The following is a 16,075-nucleotide window of genomic DNA, read 5'->3' as shown; positions in this document are numbered from 1 at the left end:
TGGCGCGCGGGTAAGAGACTGAGGCTGTGGAAGCCTTGACAAAATAGTTATTCCAACGCCAAACGTGATTCCATGACTTATTTACCTCGACCTGCCGTTCCTAGCCCTACAAATCGAGACCTGGCTGACCTGCCACATCGTCTTGTTCTTGCCTGTAGTCGTTATTCTTATGTCCAGAGAACCGTGCCTTTCTTGTAGAAAAAATGGCTTTCCGCCCGTTGTTATTCCTCTTACGTTGTTGTCGACACCATCCCTTGCAATTCACACTGTCTGTATAGGATTCCTTCGAGACGACAATCGTTCCCCTCTGGTGCAGACCTGCTTGGCGCTCATGCTGGAGGGTCCCTTGTCAATCCATCCAAGAAAGGAGCACACAGTACAATGTGTTTGCAGAAGCCGAGCGAGATAATCATCCCGGAGGTGTATGGAGGTGAGAATCCAATGGACACCATAATAAATTACGCTTGCACAATGCTTGCACCGGAAGTGCCTGGCTCGACGGCGGTTGTCACACACCTGTAAAAAGAACATCCTAACATACCTGGGTAAGGATTTTGCTGGGTCACTCGGCAGTTCACAGGTGAAGATGGACTTGCGGCTCCAGAACTAGGTGCACACGCGCCGACTCATGTCCTCAACGCTACGAATTCTCTATATCACAGAAATCCAGGATTACCTGGACTCGTAGCCACAGGTAAATGCTGCTACTCTGTCACTCCTGACGGAGTCCATCTGCATCTCTCCGTATTCAAATTGTGCATGTGGGCAGACCCTCAGGAGTGCGTCTTCAGCACGGATAGCATTGAGCTTCCCGGTCTCGCCCCATGGAAATCATGCTGAATCGGCAGATTTCGACGAAGCGTCAAATCAAGCAATGCAACTAAGTCACAATCGAGGGCACAGATACGCTGGTTGGGAGCTACTGTACGCTGAATGAATGCGTCCGCGTCGCCGGAGCCTTCACAGGCTGTTATCTCTCCGAGGCATTTCGGCGCATGACTGAAGCCCTCGCTGACCTGATGGGTACGACGTGGCGAGGAAGCTGGCGCTAGACAGGAGAGCAGATTTTGTGATTCTCGACGATGATTTTGTGATTCTCGACGATGACGGCAGGGTCCAGGAGACGTGGGTCAAGGAGTCAAAGTGTGGTCTGATTTATAGTACGACGAGCTGTACTGTGCCACTCTAGCTTTTCAAGTTGATCAACAACGAGTGTATTGTGACCGGTCGTTGTCCGAGTGGAAGCGAGAAGCGAACCTCGGAGCAATGGCAGGTGGAACCGAGCATACCATGTTCGAAACAAGGAGACTGTCAAGCTTGGTGAAGCGACAGATATCATAAGCGGATCTCTAGGGGGGATGGCTTGTCTTGGAGTGAAAGAGACGATGAACTGCGTGGCTGAAGATTAGGCGTGGACTGGGATAATGATTGCGGTAATACGGGCACTAAGAGATCCAAGAGCTTTAGAGGTTCATCGCTTGACTCGCCTGGAGCCTAAACTGCCAGTGAACTTTGCCCAAGTGAGTTGATGGGGCGGGCGACGCAGCACCAAATCGTGGCACGGCCATTTACGTCATTGCACTTCTGGAGATCAAGATCAACATGGGTGCATGCAGCCTTCCTTTCCACGAGACTGTCAATTTCCTCAATCCTGCCCAACCCTGCCATACAACTTTCCTGTTGTTTCTCCCTTTCCTTTTCATTCCTAACATCCCCCCATCTAAATCCGAGTCTCTCATTACTTCTGTGCTGAAGCTCCGTTAAGACGCGGGGACCGCGGGTCATACTCCTTTCTCACTTGCGCTTACCCCTAGCAAGCTCCACGTTGATTCCACCGAGTCAACTTCCGGCTCACAATGGCCGAGCAACAGAAGGCAGGAGGGGGCAAGCCATGGAGCGGTACCAACAAAATCCCCACTGTCAATGAATTCATATCGAGACTGGACAAAAACAAATCAGAGCGAGACAAGGCCCTTGAAACACAGAACTCCGATACTGCAACTGCACATCATAGTGAGAAGCCAAAACAGGGAGGCAAGACAGTGACAGATCCTGTGACTGGACATAACGTCGTTATCGACGATGTGGGTAAAGAGTTCATGGAGCGAGCAGACAATCCCCAGGTACTGATCATTCGCAATCCATCTTGGTAATGTAAGCTGATGAATTGACTTATCTTGCAGCTATCTGTACCAAATGCCAACCTAGGCAAACCTACAACAGTAGCGACAGACGCGTCTATGAAAAACCCTGAGTACAAAGAAAAGCAGGACATCACAGCACCTCCCGATCCCATTGCTGAGGGCAGCACTTCCGACGTGCCTATCCATGGCGAGAAAACCAATATCTTGTTCCATCCTACTCCATCAGTCAGCTATGAGCCAATGTTCGAAGCCCTGGAGAAGCGTGCAGGTGGTCTTTGCATTGCCATCCTGCTGTCCATTGTCATCCTCGGAAAGACGTTTGGCGGCTCCCTTAAAGGCTTGATACCCTTGGGTATGTGTCTAGCTTCAGGCGTGTGGTTATGGATGAAGGAGGTTGTCAGGAGCGGTCGCGAGGTTGAATGGTCTAGTGAACAGAGCAGAGGCGAAACAGTATGGTCCGATCTTACCCACTTCACGCATCAATCACTGACCACCGCAGGCCGTTGCCAACCTTCTGCCCGAATCTGTCGAATGGATGAACACGTTCCTTGGCGTTGTTTGGGGTCTTATCAACCCTGAAATGTTTTCTGCTGTTGCAGACACACTCGAAGACGTGATGCAAGCCTCGGTTCCTAGCGTCATCAACAACGTCAGAGTAGCTGAAATCGATCAGGGGAATAACCCTATCCGCATCCTCAGCTTGCGAGCACTGCCCGACTCGAGAGTGGAAGACCTTAAGCAGAGTATACATGAGGAGAATAAGAAGACCAAGGATCCGCAAGAAGCTGCAGCTGACGAGGAAGGTGGTGACTATTACAACCTCGAGATTGCCTTTGCCTACCATGCCAAACCTTCCGGAAAGAGCGCATCCGCCCGTGCAAGAAACATGCACATGAACCTTGTGTTCTACCTGGGTATCAAAGGACTGGTCGGCGTGCCTCTGCCCATTTTCGTCGAGCTTCAAGAACTCGTCGGGACAGTTCGTCTTCGACTGCAGTTGACACCCGAGCCACCTTTTGCAAAGAGTCTCACGTTCACTCTGATGGGAGTGCCTCATGTCCAAGCGGGCTGCATTCCAATGGTTAAGCATGGGGTTAACATCCTTAACCTGCCTTTGATTTCCAACTTTGTCAACTACGCCATAGGAGCCGCCGCCAGCATGTATGTCGCACCAAAATCAATGCAGCTCGACCTCAAATCCATGCTGCAAGGAGACGACATCACCAAAGATACCCAAGCCATGGGTGTCATGTGGATTCGGATCCATCGTGCGATTGGACTGAGCAAGCAAGATCGTCGTGGCAGTAAATACGGCGGCAGCGATCCCTATATCAACCTGTCCTTCAGCAAATACGGCAAGCCCATGTACTGCACACGTGTCATCACCGACGATCTCAACCCAGTCTGGGAGGAAACTGCGGCTCTGTTGGTCACACCCGAGCTGATCAAGGCTAATGAACAACTCAGCGTCGAACTGTGGGATTCGGATCGCAACTCTGCAGATGACATGGTTGGCAAGATCGAGCTCTCCATGCAAAAGATGATCCAGCATCCAGGCAAGATGTACCCGCAAATCTCCAAGCTCTCTGGCGTGCAAGAAGGAACTGATATGCCGGGCGAGCTACATTGGGAAGTAGGTTACTTTGCCAAACCTAAGTTCCGCCCAGCACTTCGTACAGATGGTAAGGACAAGAATCTGCCAGACAAACTTCAGGACGACGACCAGTTTCAAGACGAGAAGGGTAACTTGGATACCGAAGATGCAGACGCTGTCGCGCATACTCCTCCCGACCCTTTGTGGCCCAGTGGCGTTCTGAGTGTCATTGTCCACCAAATTGTCAACTTGGAATTGGAAAATATCAAGGGTAGCGAAGGAAACCGAAAAGGCAAGGAATTCGAGCCCGCCAAGCCGTATGGAGAAGGTACCGATGAGGAGTCTGATGGTAAGTTTTCCTTCTCGATGATGTTCAGGTCTACTTACGCTAACAACCACAGAACTACCCACTTCGTACTGCACGATCTTGTTCAACGATGCGCTTGTCTACCGTACCCGAGCCAAAGCGGTGTCTAGTCAACCCATCTTCAATGCTGGTACCGAACGCTTCATGCGCGATTGGAGATCTGCCCTGGTCACCATCACCGTCCGTGACCAGCGCAACCGCGAACACGATCCAATCTTGGGTGTCGTTCCTCTTCGTCTGTCCGAGATCCTTACCACCAGCTCTCAGGTCACGAGGTGGTATCCCCTTGATGGTGGCATAGGTTTCGGTCGCATGAGGGTTTCTCTGCTGTTTCGAAGTGTCGAGACTCGACTTCCTCCAAACATGGTTGGTTGGGAGGTTGGCACGTTCGAATTTCTCTCAAGCCAGATTGTTGCCACGGGTTGGTCCTCAAATTCCAAGATCAAGCTCCGCACTGGTGGTAGCGTTGCTAAGATCTCTCGAACCCAATGTCATAAGAATGACGGTGGTGATGGCGTCTATTGGGACGTGTCTCCTGAGAACAATCATCACGTCCGCCTTCCAGTCAAGTATCGATACCGATCACCAGTCATCTTCGAATTCCACGTATCAGGGAAACGCGGTGCAGCTGCATATGCATCGATCTGGCTGCAGAATCTGGTCGATAATGAGGAGGTACCCATTGACATTCCAATCTGGCAGACCAAGAACGGCAGTCGGTTGTGCCAGAACTACATCACCGAGGAGAATTCAAAGGCCTTTATCGACAAAGGTCTAGAAGACCTCAAGGTGGTTGGTCGACTTCAATTTCGAGGTCGCTTCAAGGCAGGTATGGACGAATCACACCGCGACTTCATTGTTGACAACGACACACGCGAGACGTTTGAGACGTGGGAGTGCTGTTTGACTGAGGGTGTCAGGGACCGCGTGGTCGAGGCTGAGGTCCCCGAGAACATCCAGCAGATGCACGAGGCTTCTCTAGCGGAAGGCCGCGACGTCCTCAAGCAAGAGCTTTCGGGCCGAGACAAGCGTGTATGGAGAAGTAAGAGTGGGGAGGATTGGTCTGGTGCATTTGGCCATGATCCCCGAGCGTACACGAACAAGAACCATGACAAGATTGCTGAGCCGGGGAAAGACGATCCACCGCATGACCCGTACGCTCCTTCAGACAACGAAGAGAATGACGATGTGGATTATGACGATGATTCGGATGAGTCGTCTGATCTGGGCATTACTGATGCCACGAATGCCCCGGACGGGGGATTTAAGAAGAACGCTCAAGAACATGTGGATAACCATGCAAATGGCAACGGACATCCACGACAGAGCATGGACACGATGGCGACGAATGACACCTCCTATACCACCATGACGGAGGGGTCAACTAACTCGGTCCAGCCAGTCACTAGGAAAGACTCCAAATGGGAAGCCAAGGCTGGAAAGCGTGCAGAAGAACGTAAGCATCGTGGGTTGTCACAGTGGAAGCCAGCAAGAAACGTCAAGTTCGCCAAGGACGAAGCCAAGATCGGAGTGAACAAGCTTAAGAAGAAACTTGGGATGGGTTCGTTGAGTGGAAGAGAGCCTGGAATTGAGACTGAGACATAGACTCAGATGAGTTTGCTTTTCCTATCCTACCTATACCCTATAGTGGGGGCATGTCGCGGAGCAGAGGCGACGTGGGATGGATGCCCTATTTGTATCAGCAACTATTGATGAAGACGGCGGATGATCACCGTGTGATATGAGTACGGTGGATATTAATACTCTTGATCATATTCTGCTGAACATTGCCCCGTAGGTGGACCTCGTGAATACCGCTGCAAACTCTGTCGTGTCTCGCCATCGTTTGTGGTCCTGCCGAGACCCAATATGCGTGGCAGTCCTGGGCGTTCCTGGGCAGACCAGCTGACCGGCAGACTGCTCGGAATTGCGGTTGCAGTGATTTTTAAACTCGGTGTATTCAATAGTCCAATGTACGCCGTTAATGTCAGTGTCAGTGCACAAACCTTCATTATGGGGTTGTGTGTGGAGGGGGGTGGTGGGCTTGCGGTGTTCGGATTGCGTTTGAACAGCGCGGTGGTTGGCCTTGTTAAAACATTCTGAATATATCATGGCAAGGTGAGTATGCCTTAACTTATGTAAAGATAGGTGAGCCACGGAACGCGGAGGTCGGAACCAGAGCAGCGCGACCTCTCATTTGACGCAACCCTTGCGTGCCACAAGGATGTTGCGGATGATGAGCATGTTAGCGGCGCTTGGCTTGCTATTTCTCCTCCCCGGGTTGGTGTGTTGCATCTTGGTTTGTTCTTGGTTGTTGCTGCACAGCCTCCGTGTCCGGTGTTTGCGACTGGAACTCCAACTTCAACCAACTCTGCCGCTACTAGCATTCATAGTAAAAGTAAGTATCCTACCAGTCGACTATTACACTCGATTGCGACGGGTGACGTTCTTTATCCCGATTCTGCTTGTTTTACCACCAACAAGTCCCCTCGCTAGACCCACCTCGTGCCTCTACACCTATCGCACCCCAGCCTGACACTGCTCCTGACCCTACTATCCTGTAGTACCTCGGACTGTCGCTCGCTTTCGATACATTCTATCACTCTCTGGCGCCATCAATACTAGAACAACATTCGCGTCATTGAGATTGCCGCTCTCATGAAAGGCTCGACGACTCAGCATTGAATAGCCACCCACCTCCGGCGCAATGCGCCTCCAGCAACATTTCGCTACCTTCGCGGTATCGTGTTTCCTCCTGATCCTCGGAGCTGATGCTGACTCAAAATCCCGCAATCCCCTGAATTACCTGTCGTTACTTGAAGATCCTCGAATTCATACTCCGTCACAAAGGGTTCATGCGTCTTCTCACTTCGACCTCACCTTCGATCTCCACAGAAGCTCGGAACACATTCGGTTGAGTCTGGAGCCAAACCATGACATTGTGCAGGAAGACTCGTACATTGAATATCTGGATGAAGATGGAAACGTTAAACACGCCGAGAAAATGCAGCGGGAGGACTACAAGGTTTACCAGGGCAAGTCGTTTGTCGTGGACGAAGACGGTCTGTCAACACATGTCGGCTGGGCACGTATTGTCGTAAGACGGGATGGCATACGACCTTTGTTTGAGGGCGCTTTCACTGTCATGGGCAATCATCATCATATTCAGATGAAATCAACTTACACAGCGACAAAGCATTTGCTGGACCCTCAGCTGGCTGATGACGAAGACGAGTATATGGCTGTATGGCGAGATTCAGATGTCAGCAGGCACTCGCAGCGTGATTTGAAGCGTGATGTGGGATTGACCTGTGCTTCCGATAGACTGGCTTTCAACACCGACCCAGCACATCCCATCTTTCAGGACTTGGTACTGAAGCGCGATGACGGCTATTGGGGGTCCATGTCTGTGTCAGCCCTGCTTGGAAAACGTCAGAGTATCGATGGTGGCGGCGCTGGTAATGGTAATTCAGCTGGCGTCAGCCTCAAGTCAACCATCGGTAGCACGGCCGGGTGTCCGACCACGCGCAAAGTGGCTCTGATTGGGGCTGCCACTGACTGCACGTACACTGCCAGCTTCAATTCGACGGATACTGTGCGACAGCATATCATCACCCAGGTTAACACGGCTTCCGATTTGTATCAGTCGACTTTCAACATTACTCTCGGACTCAGGAATTTGACGGTGTCCGATGCTGCGTGTCCTGGAACAGCAAGTTCGACGACCCCATGGAATCTCGGCTGTACAGGCAACAATCAGACAATGGACTCTCGACTGAACCTCTTCTCAGCATGGCGAGGAGAACGTGGCGATAGCAACGCCTACTGGTCGCTCTTCACAACCTGCAGCACCGATGCCGAGGTAGGTGTCGCCTGGCTTGGGCAATTGTGTAATACCGGTTCCACATCTCAACAGGATACTAGTGGTACCACGCAGAGCGTGACTGGTGCCAACGTGGTTGCAAAGACTTCGACTGAGTGGCAGGTGTTTGCCCATGAATCAGGCCATACCTTTGGAGCTGTACACGACTGTGATTCATCAACCTGTGCCGACGCGAACACTGTCAACTCGGGACAATGCTGTCCTCTGTCATCATCAACGTGTGACGCAAATGCTCAGTACATGATGAATCCGTACGCTTCTTCTTCGATCAGCACCTTTTCACCCTGTTCCGTTGGCAACATATGCAGTGCGCTGGGTCGTAACTCTGTGCAATCTGGATGTCTGACCGACAACAAAGGCGTCGTTACCATCACTGGCAATCAATGCGGAAATGGCATTGTCGAAGAAGGCGAGGATTGCGACTGCGGCGGCACGGAAGGCTGCGCCGGGAACACTTGCTGCGATGCGACCACTTGCAAGTTTAATTCGGGCGCTGTCTGTGATCCGAGCAACGAAGGATGTTGCACAACCAGTTGTCAATTCTCATCTGCAGGCACGGTCTGCCGCGCGAGTACCGGTTCTTGTGACCCTCAAGAAGTCTGCTCCGGTACCAACGGAACCTGTCCTGCAGACAGTACGGCCAAGGATGGAACCGGTTGCACGAGTGGCAACTTCACTGGCCTCGCATGCGCTAGTGGCCAATGTACCAGTCGAAACCTCCAATGCAAGACTTTGATGGGCAGTTATACATCTGATAACGACACATATGCTTGTGACAGTGGGTCATGTACCATCAGCTGTGCCAGTCCCAGCTTCGGAGCGAATGTCTGTTACAGTATGCAACAGAATTTCTTGGACGGGACTCCTTGTAATGGTGATGGAAAATGTGAGAATGGCGTCTGCAGCGGAAGCACTGTCGGAGGTGAGGTGAAGTCCTGGATTGATAACAACAAGACACTTGTGATTGCATTGGCGAGTGCACTTGGTGGAATCATCCTCCTTGCGATCCTGGGATGTTGTGTACGAGCATGCAGAAGACGAAAACAGCCCAAATATAATGGAAATGGACGAAGACGTGGAGGGGCAGCGGCGGCCACGTCAGCGCCGCGTGGTTGGGATGGACCAGCGATTCCACCTCAAATGAGGGCTCGCCAGTATGGGATTAACTGGCAGACTTCGCCGCAACAAACTCAGGCTCCTCAGCAAGGCTGGGCTCCTCCACAACCATCAATGATGCAGTCTGACTCGAATTGGTATCCTTCAACGCCACCCCCAGCTTATGCAGCTTGGGCAAATGGAGCCCGGCCAAAACCGGTTAATAGTGTTCGGTATGCATAAAAGAAAGGAAACGGAAGAGAAGGATCATGTTGTACAGCCTCATCATGCCTCCTCAGGTTGTTTATCTATGCTGAAAAGGATGTTGGGGTATTACTACTTGTGCATGAGGGCTGGCATACCTTACTTGGGTATAGTGGAGCTGGAGGCTCTTCCATATCATGACCGTGATGACCCTGATCAAGTGAAAGCGTTGGTATAGGTATATAGCATTAAAGACTTGCACTGTACTCTGTAGCATTTTCTGGATGTCCATGCAGGAGTATTTGAAGCTCTGCTCTATGTGCACTGTCAAGTATCTGTCGCGATGATGCAAAATGCCTTCAATATAAGTTGTTCCTCGGCCCCATTCCGATTGTAAGCGATGGCATCATTTTCCGGGCGTCCGATTTCGCAACCCTTGAGAGGTCAATCAGTACCGTATGCTGGACATATTTTGTTGCAATATTCTATTGTTTCTCAGGGCGTGCGGACAGGTCCTTCCCACTCATGAACTGCTACTCATTAGCAACACCGGCATTACGCATAACCACAACCTCAGCTTCTCGTCAAATCCTCGCCCTACGCTCAATAGAATCGCACATCCCCGCAGTCTGTTGGTCGACGACGTTCCGTGGTCAACACCGCCGCAATCTGTGTCGGTCTTCCAGGATGGACGCCAAGTTTGCCCCTGCGAAGCGCGTCGCAGGTCAGAAGCAGGATGTTTGGAGTATAGTCAACGAGGCGGCTGCCGCGTCTCCTGTGCAGCCCATTGTGAATATGGGGCAGGGGTTTTTGTGAGTCCGCGAGCCTGCGCGAGCCTGCGAGGTCTTATGCGTCTGTCAAAGATATGCTGACAGAACGCTTCGCGCATTAGTGGTTATAACCCTCCTCAATTCATCCTCGATGCTGCAAAGTCGGCACTTGACCGTGTCGATTGTAACCAGTACTCCCCCACGAAAGGCAGACCGAGACTGAAGAAGGCCATTGCCGATGCTTATTCACCGTATTTTGGTCGGACTCTCAACCCCGAGACGGAAGTCACTATTACTACGGGGGCCAATGAGGGTGCGTGCGAGCCTGCCGGGTGTTGCAGATTTGAGAAGATGAGGAATGGGAAAAGCTGATAACAGGCAGGCATGCTAAGCGCATTCATGGGCTTCATCGAGCCAGGCGACGAAGTGATCATCTTTGAGCCCTTTTTCGACCAGTACATCAGTAACATCGAGATGCCGGGCGGGACGATTCGTTATGTGCCCATGCAGCCGCCGAAAGACGGCGCAGAGCGTACATCGTCAGCGTCGAACTGGACGATCGACTTTGACGAGCTGGAGCGCGCGTTCAACGACAAAACGAAAATGATTGTGTTGAACTCGCCGCACAATCCTGTGGGCAAAGTTCTGAGTAAAGAGGAACTTACGCGAATTGGAGATCTGTGCCTCAAGCATAAAGTCATTATTTTGAGTGATGAGGTGTATGATCGATTATACTACGTGCCGTTCACCAGAATTGCTACTTTGTCGCCGGAAATCGCGAAGATTACATTGACGGTGGGGAGCGCGGGCAAGAATTTCTACGCAACGGGCTGGCGGGTTGGTTATTTGATCGGCCCACCAGAGTTGATCAAGTATGTCGCCGCGGCGCATACGCGGATCTGTTACAGCAGTGTTAGTCCCTTACAGGAGGCTGCGGCGATTGGTTTCGAAGAGGCGGATAAAGTTGGATTTTGGGATGCTGCGAAGAAGGAAATGAAGGGCAAGATGGATCGGTTTTGCGAGGTATTTGATGAGTTGGGCATTCCCTACTCGGTGCCCGAGGGCGGGTACTTTGTGCTGGCGAACTTAAAGAGGGTGAATTTGCCAGAGGCATACTCATTTCCAGACCATGTCAAGGATCGGCCGCGGGATTTCAAGATGTCGTGGTTTCTGATCATGGAGTTGGGGGTTGCGGCAATTCCGCCGACCGAATTCTATACGGATGAGAAGGCGCATTTGGCGGAGGATTGGATGAGGTTTGCAGTCTGTAAGAACGATGATATCCTGGAGGATGCGAAAGGAAGGTTGAGGGGATTGAAGAAGTATATGGCTTGATCTGGGGACAGGAGTGGGTGCACGTGAGGGAGCTGTGTTGTAGACAAAGTCGATAGACACGTCAAGGGGCGATGTAAGACTAGACTCCATCATGTCAGTGCTCATGTACTTGCGTGCCGTGCTTCTGAAATCGCGAGTGGTGGAATGAGTACTGACTTTGGAGCGACGAAAGGATCTAGCTACATGCTCAATAATGATCGTGGGTGGAGCAAGATGCTCAGCCTTGTCGCGGGGTTCGAATTGAAGCGTGGTGAGACGCGTCTCATCCTCTGCAATCAATTTATTAATCTGGCAAACAATTGTTGCAGATTAACCACCAGCTATCGGGCTGGTCCTTATCGCCTACCTCCTTATTTTCATCGTTTCTGATAGAGCCATACTTTCTATCCATTCGTTGGTGATGGAGCTCGCAGAATGGTCGCCTGTCCTATCTGCGGCAAGCCCGTAAAACAATGCAACATCAACAACCACATTGACTCCAATTGCGTCGACAACATTGAATCAGAAAATGGCGCAACACCAGTCTCGTCCTTCTTCAAGACGCCCATCGGCAAACGCGATGCCCCCGCGTCGTTCTCCTCGTCCTCTCAGCCCGTCCAGTCTCCGAGCGACTCGCGATCGAATACCTCACTGAAACGATCATTCGATGCCATCGCCTCCACGCAACCGCAATCACAACCACAATCGCTGTCCAACGGCCACAGACCTGTTCATCAACAAAGTGGCACTGATACACATACGCAGGCTCCGAGCAAGAGATCTAAAACAAGCGCCTTCGAAAAAGCCGCCCCTTTAGCCGAGCGCATGCGCCCGAAGACCCTTGACGACGTGTACGGACAGGAACTTGTAGGCTCGGTCGGCGTGCTAAGAGGTCTAATCGAACAGGACCGCGTGCCGAGTATGATCCTCTGGGGTGGCGCAGGAACCGGCAAAACCACCATCGCACGAGTCATAGCGAGCATGGTCGGCTCTCGCTTCGTCGAGATCAATAGCACGAGCTCTGGGGTTAGCGAATGCAAGAAGATCTTCGCCGAAGCACGCAGCGAGCTTGGCCTGACAGGTCGCAAAACCATTATCTTCTGCGACGAGATCCACCGTTTCTCCAAAAGTCAGCAGGATGTGTTCCTGGGTCCCGTGGAAGCCGGGCACGTCACGCTTATCGGCGCGACGACCGAGAATCCTTCATTTAAAGTGCAGAATGCACTGCTCTCGCGGTGCCGCACGTTCACTTTGCAGAAATTGACGGATGACCATATCTGTCAGATTCTGACAAGGGCGCTCGAGGCCGAGAGGGACACGTACAGTCCTTCAGATCTGGTGAATGACGAACTGATTCAGTATCTGTCTGCGTTTGCGGACGGGGATGCGCGCACGGCGTTGAATCTACTGGAGTTGGCCATGGATTTGTCTAAGCGCGATGGGATGGATATGCAGACTTTGAAACAGGGCCTGACGAGGACGCTTGTGTACGACCGGGCAGGCGATCAGCATTACGATACGATTTCGGCCTTTCACAAGTCTGTCAGGGGAGGTGATGCGGACGCTGCGCTGTATTATCTTGCTAGGATGATTCAGTCGGGCGAAGACGCACTGTATATCGCGCGTCGGATGATTGTGATTGCTTCGGAGGATGTTGGCCTCGCGGATCAGACGATGCTGCCGCTTGCTACGGCCGCGTATACGGCGGCGCAGGTGGTGGGCATGCCGGAGGCGAGGATCAACCTTGCGCATGTCACGGTTGCATTGTGTCTGGCGCCCAAATCAACGAGAGCGTATCGAGGCTTGGGCAATGCGATGAGCGCATTGCAAGAACCTGGTATTGCGGGGTTGCCTATCCCAATTCATTTGAGAAATGCGCCGACACGGTTGATGAAGGAGCTTGGATATGGGAAGGAGTACAAGTATAATCCGAATTACAAGGATGGAATGGTGAAGCAGGAGTACTTGCCTGATGCGCTGAAGGGGCGGAAGTTCCTGGAGGATGTTGATCTGGGTGAGAAGATTGATGAGGATCTGCTGCTGGATGAAAAGCTGGAGAAGAAGATCAATGGTAATGATCATGCTGGTTGAAGTGGGGCCGTTCTGGATGACACTGAAGATGGACGGCACACACGCAGGAGTCTTGGAGATCCAGTGGACGCCATGTTTGAGCCCGAAGTGTTCGCCGACGGGGGCACGCATGGCCGACAGGTATTGACGACGCATGAAATGTCGTATAGAGGCTAATATTGAGCACGGGCCAGAACCCCTCGACGGTAAACTAATGACATAGCGGTACAGCAACACTCATGTGGACAACGTCCTTTCCGAAGGCCGTCGGCACTACCAAGAAGACTCATTCAAACTCCTGGCACTGCTTCGCCCTCTCAAGCTCTTTGATCCACGGAAGTCGATACTTGACCCACAATTCAGCTTGTGGCACTCCGAGCTCTTCTAAATCACTACTGTCCAAACACCCTCCGAACAGGATCAACACCCCCAAAAAGGGCCCGTTAGCCCTCTTGAACAGCGTGCTCGGGCACTTGCTGCACCCGTAAAACGTCATGTCCAGTCCGACTTCGTGCACTCCAGCGCTCTGCTTGAGAGGCGTGTCCGTCTTAGACTGGAGTTTGAAGTCGGTGAATTTAGGTTCTGGCGTGGCAGCTGGTGACGCAGAGACTGCGTCGGGGTCTGGGAGCAGGAAAGCGGTCGCGTATGCGCTGCCTGTCACTTTGCGGCAGGTGAGGCAGTGGCATATGGCCTGAGCACAAGAGTTACTATGCGGCGAAAGAGAAGGACGGAAGGGGCCGCACCTTCATCAACGGCTCTCCTGAGAAGGAGTAGGTGATGTCGCCGCACAGGCAGGATCCGGATGGCATTCTTGGCGCTATGACTCTAGAGGCGTGGAACAAGGCGGGAAGTGGCTGGAGCGACTTCGCTTATTGAAACTTGGAGGATGGTAGACAAGAGAAATAATCCCTATTAGCATGGCGGCCTCACGTATTCATATGAGTCATGTCATGGGACCTCTTTTCAGTGACCTCGTATTGCAAAGCTCAGCCAAACACTAGAGCCTCGTGAAGTTCGTGTCAAGGCAAGTCTAGAATCCTGTCTGGCTCGCACCACCATATCATCAAGTCTTTCGCTGGCATCTACGATGCCAATACGAGCATTGAATTCACGGACTGAAAGATGAGCGCACATGAATTATAGCCATATGCTCATCGAGGCACAAAGAGCCTATCAAGACTTTCTGGACGGCAATGTGCAGGCAAGGCGGATGTTTTGGTAATATCGGGCGGCATATCAAGGCGGTGGACGGAATGTTTCCACATATGGCATTTCCGCTTGCCGAAGAGGCAACGGGACCGTGGTGTTTATGAACCATCGTCCCACTCTCTCACCTCGACTTAGCTGTTGTTCTGTCAACTCTTGGACGACTGTAGTGACAATCTCGCTTTGCCATAACGGATTCTGGATTGAACGAAGCTTCGATAGGGCCCAATTAACGTCAGCCCGTGTCCGGCTCTCAGCGGCATGCAGAAACAGGGGCCAAATGAGAGCAGCATCTAGGTGCTGGTTTGTCGTTGAGGTGGAGAATTCCTCGAAGGCTTGACGCATTTGTTGCATGGACTGCTGTGCGTCTGATCTTGTAGAATGGTCTTTGCTGTGGGCCCTGTCAATGTAAACAGTCTCGGCGAAGTAGCATATCCTGCAGAGCGCCACCAGCAAATCGCAGGCGGAATCACTTGTTCCGGTAAAATTAGCGTTGTGTCTCGGTGTAAGACACAAAAGGCGCGGACGAGCCAACCAGAGGATATTCAGATGATCCGCAATATTTGCTGAGATTCGTTGAACCCCAGTTTCGTCCGCCAATGTGCCTCTAGGGCGATGGTGTCTGTTGAGGGCCGACGCCTGGACAGAAATGTCTTGCAGCTCATCATAGAAGTGGAAGAGAGCTGTTGTCGTACACTCTGACAATTCGAAGCCAGGTTCATGCGGTTGGTCGTCGAGGAAGAACAGTGAGGGCACGGGATGCCGTTCGACCGGCAGAAGTGCACATAGTTGCGGGCTTAGAATGCCACGTCCGCCCAGATGCATAGCTTTTGTATGAAACCATCGAAGCCAGACAGTGATACGGCGTGCAATCGGTGGCCACGGCTGCACATTCGTCCACGCCCCAATTTTTGAGACGAACGTATCCTTCCCCTTCAAAGTGTGGGGGATGGTTTCTTGTTGCGCCACAATCTCGAAACTGCACAGCAGGAATGTCACAATCAAAAGAGGTTCCAGGCCTTGATCGTCGCGTCAACTAGTCGAGAGGGTCAACTGGTCGAGAGGGTCAACTGGTCGAGAGGGTCAACTGGTCGAGAGGGTCAACTGGTCGAGAGGGTCAACTGGTCGAGAGGGTCAACTGGTCGAGAACTTTGTCCTGGGTCAACTGGTCGAGAACTTTGTCCTGGGTCAACTGGTCGAGAACTTTGTCCTGGGTCAACTGGTCGAGAACTTTTGACCGGGGCGCCTGAAGCACGGGCAACGCTCCCGGGCGTAAACAAAGGTAGACATCGGGTATAGAAGGGGCTGTATAGGGCCTAGGTACCCCCAGAGCCGCGAAGATCGCCCAAGGGACGTGGGTCAACTGGTCGAGATTTTGCCCTGGGTCAACTGGTCCAAATTTTGACGGGGCACCCCTGGGTCAACTGG

At 52.1% G+C, this 16,075-nt stretch overlaps 6 protein-coding genes across 6 annotated transcripts; 4 read left to right on the top strand and 2 right to left on the bottom strand.

Moving 5' to 3' along the window:
* The first annotated feature begins 1,635 nt into the window (after positions 1-1,635).
* On the top strand, positions 1,636-5,786 carry EDD37DRAFT_94 (uncharacterized protein). Its single transcript, XM_062820377.1, has 4 exons — positions 1,636-2,123; positions 2,184-2,594; positions 2,644-4,087; positions 4,140-5,786. The coding sequence occupies exons 1-4, from the start codon at positions 1,857-1,859 to the stop codon at positions 5,708-5,710; spliced, it is 3,693 nt and encodes a 1,230-aa protein (XP_062674223.1). The 5' UTR covers positions 1,636-1,856; the 3' UTR covers positions 5,711-5,786.
* Positions 5,787-6,669: 883 nt separating this feature from the next.
* EDD37DRAFT_614175 (Metallo-peptidase family M12-domain-containing protein) lies at positions 6,670-9,553 on the top strand. Its single transcript, XM_062815513.1, has one exon. It carries the CDS (start codon positions 6,813-6,815, stop codon positions 9,324-9,326), a length of 2,514 nt encoding a protein of 837 aa, XP_062674222.1. The 5' UTR covers positions 6,670-6,812; the 3' UTR covers positions 9,327-9,553.
* A 142-nt stretch (positions 9,554-9,695) lies between these two features.
* On the top strand, positions 9,696-11,592 carry EDD37DRAFT_614164 (aminotransferase class I and II). Its single transcript, XM_062815512.1, has 3 exons — positions 9,696-10,099; positions 10,180-10,370; positions 10,440-11,592. Exons 1-3 carry the CDS (start codon positions 9,813-9,815, stop codon positions 11,390-11,392), a joined length of 1,431 nt encoding a protein of 476 aa, XP_062674221.1. The 5' UTR covers positions 9,696-9,812; the 3' UTR covers positions 11,393-11,592.
* Positions 11,593-11,651: 59 nt separating this feature from the next.
* EDD37DRAFT_13 (ATPase) lies at positions 11,652-13,595 on the top strand. Its single transcript, XM_062809419.1, has one exon. The coding sequence runs from the start codon at positions 11,807-11,809 to the stop codon at positions 13,460-13,462; it is 1,656 nt and encodes a 551-aa protein (XP_062674220.1). The 5' UTR covers positions 11,652-11,806; the 3' UTR covers positions 13,463-13,595.
* Positions 13,595-14,405, bottom strand: EDD37DRAFT_24 (Mss4-like protein). The gene is made up of 2 exons (XM_062810589.1): positions 14,185-14,405; positions 13,595-14,132 (listed from the first exon to the last, which is right to left on the bottom strand). Exons 1-2 carry the CDS (start codon positions 14,248-14,250, stop codon positions 13,728-13,730), a joined length of 471 nt encoding a protein of 156 aa, XP_062674219.1. The 5' UTR covers positions 14,251-14,405; the 3' UTR covers positions 13,595-13,727.
* A 272-nt stretch (positions 14,406-14,677) lies between these two features.
* On the bottom strand, positions 14,678-15,472 carry EDD37DRAFT_603270 (uncharacterized protein; the record flags this gene model as incomplete). Its single annotated transcript, XM_062814626.1, has 1 exon — positions 14,678-15,472. The coding sequence occupies one exon, from the start codon at positions 15,470-15,472 to the stop codon at positions 14,678-14,680; it is 795 nt and encodes a 264-aa protein (XP_062674218.1).
* Positions 15,473-16,075: the final 603 nt, after the last annotated feature.

This window comes from Exophiala viscosa, assembly GCF_022695815.1.
Source record: "Exophiala viscosa unplaced genomic scaffold EDD37scaffold_1, whole genome shotgun sequence".
NCBI lineage: Eukaryota > Fungi > Ascomycota > Eurotiomycetes > Chaetothyriales > Herpotrichiellaceae > Exophiala > Exophiala viscosa.
This window is presented reverse-complemented; position numbering and strand designations above follow the sequence as displayed.

Coding starts and splice junctions, on each gene's coding strand:
- EDD37DRAFT_94 (XM_062820377.1), top strand. CDS start 1,857: ATGGCCGAGCAACAGAAGGCAGGAGGGGGCAAGCCATGGAGCGGTACC. Junction 2,595..2,643: donor AACAGAGCAGAGGCGAAACA/GTATGGTCCGAT, acceptor TGACCACCGCAG/GCCGTTGCCAACCTTCTGCC. Junction 4,088..4,139: donor TACCGATGAGGAGTCTGATG/GTAAGTTTTCCT, acceptor TAACAACCACAG/AACTACCCACTTCGTACTGC.
- EDD37DRAFT_614175 (XM_062815513.1), top strand. CDS start 6,813: ATGCGCCTCCAGCAACATTTCGCTACCTTCGCGGTATCGTGTTTCCTC.
- EDD37DRAFT_614164 (XM_062815512.1), top strand. CDS start 9,813: ATGAACTGCTACTCATTAGCAACACCGGCATTACGCATAACCACAACC. Junction 10,100..10,179: donor AATATGGGGCAGGGGTTTTT/GTGAGTCCGCGA, acceptor TTCGCGCATTAG/TGGTTATAACCCTCCTCAAT. Junction 10,371..10,439: donor TACTACGGGGGCCAATGAGG/GTGCGTGCGAGC, acceptor GATAACAGGCAG/GCATGCTAAGCGCATTCATG.
- EDD37DRAFT_13 (XM_062809419.1), top strand. CDS start 11,807: ATGGTCGCCTGTCCTATCTGCGGCAAGCCCGTAAAACAATGCAACATC.
- EDD37DRAFT_24 (XM_062810589.1), bottom strand. CDS start 14,250: ATGCCATCCGGATCCTGCCTGTGCGGCGACATCACCTACTCCTTCTCA. Junction 14,133..14,184: donor CAGGAGAGCCGTTGATGAAG/GTGCGGCCCCTT, acceptor TCTTGTGCTCAG/GCCATATGCCACTGCCTCAC.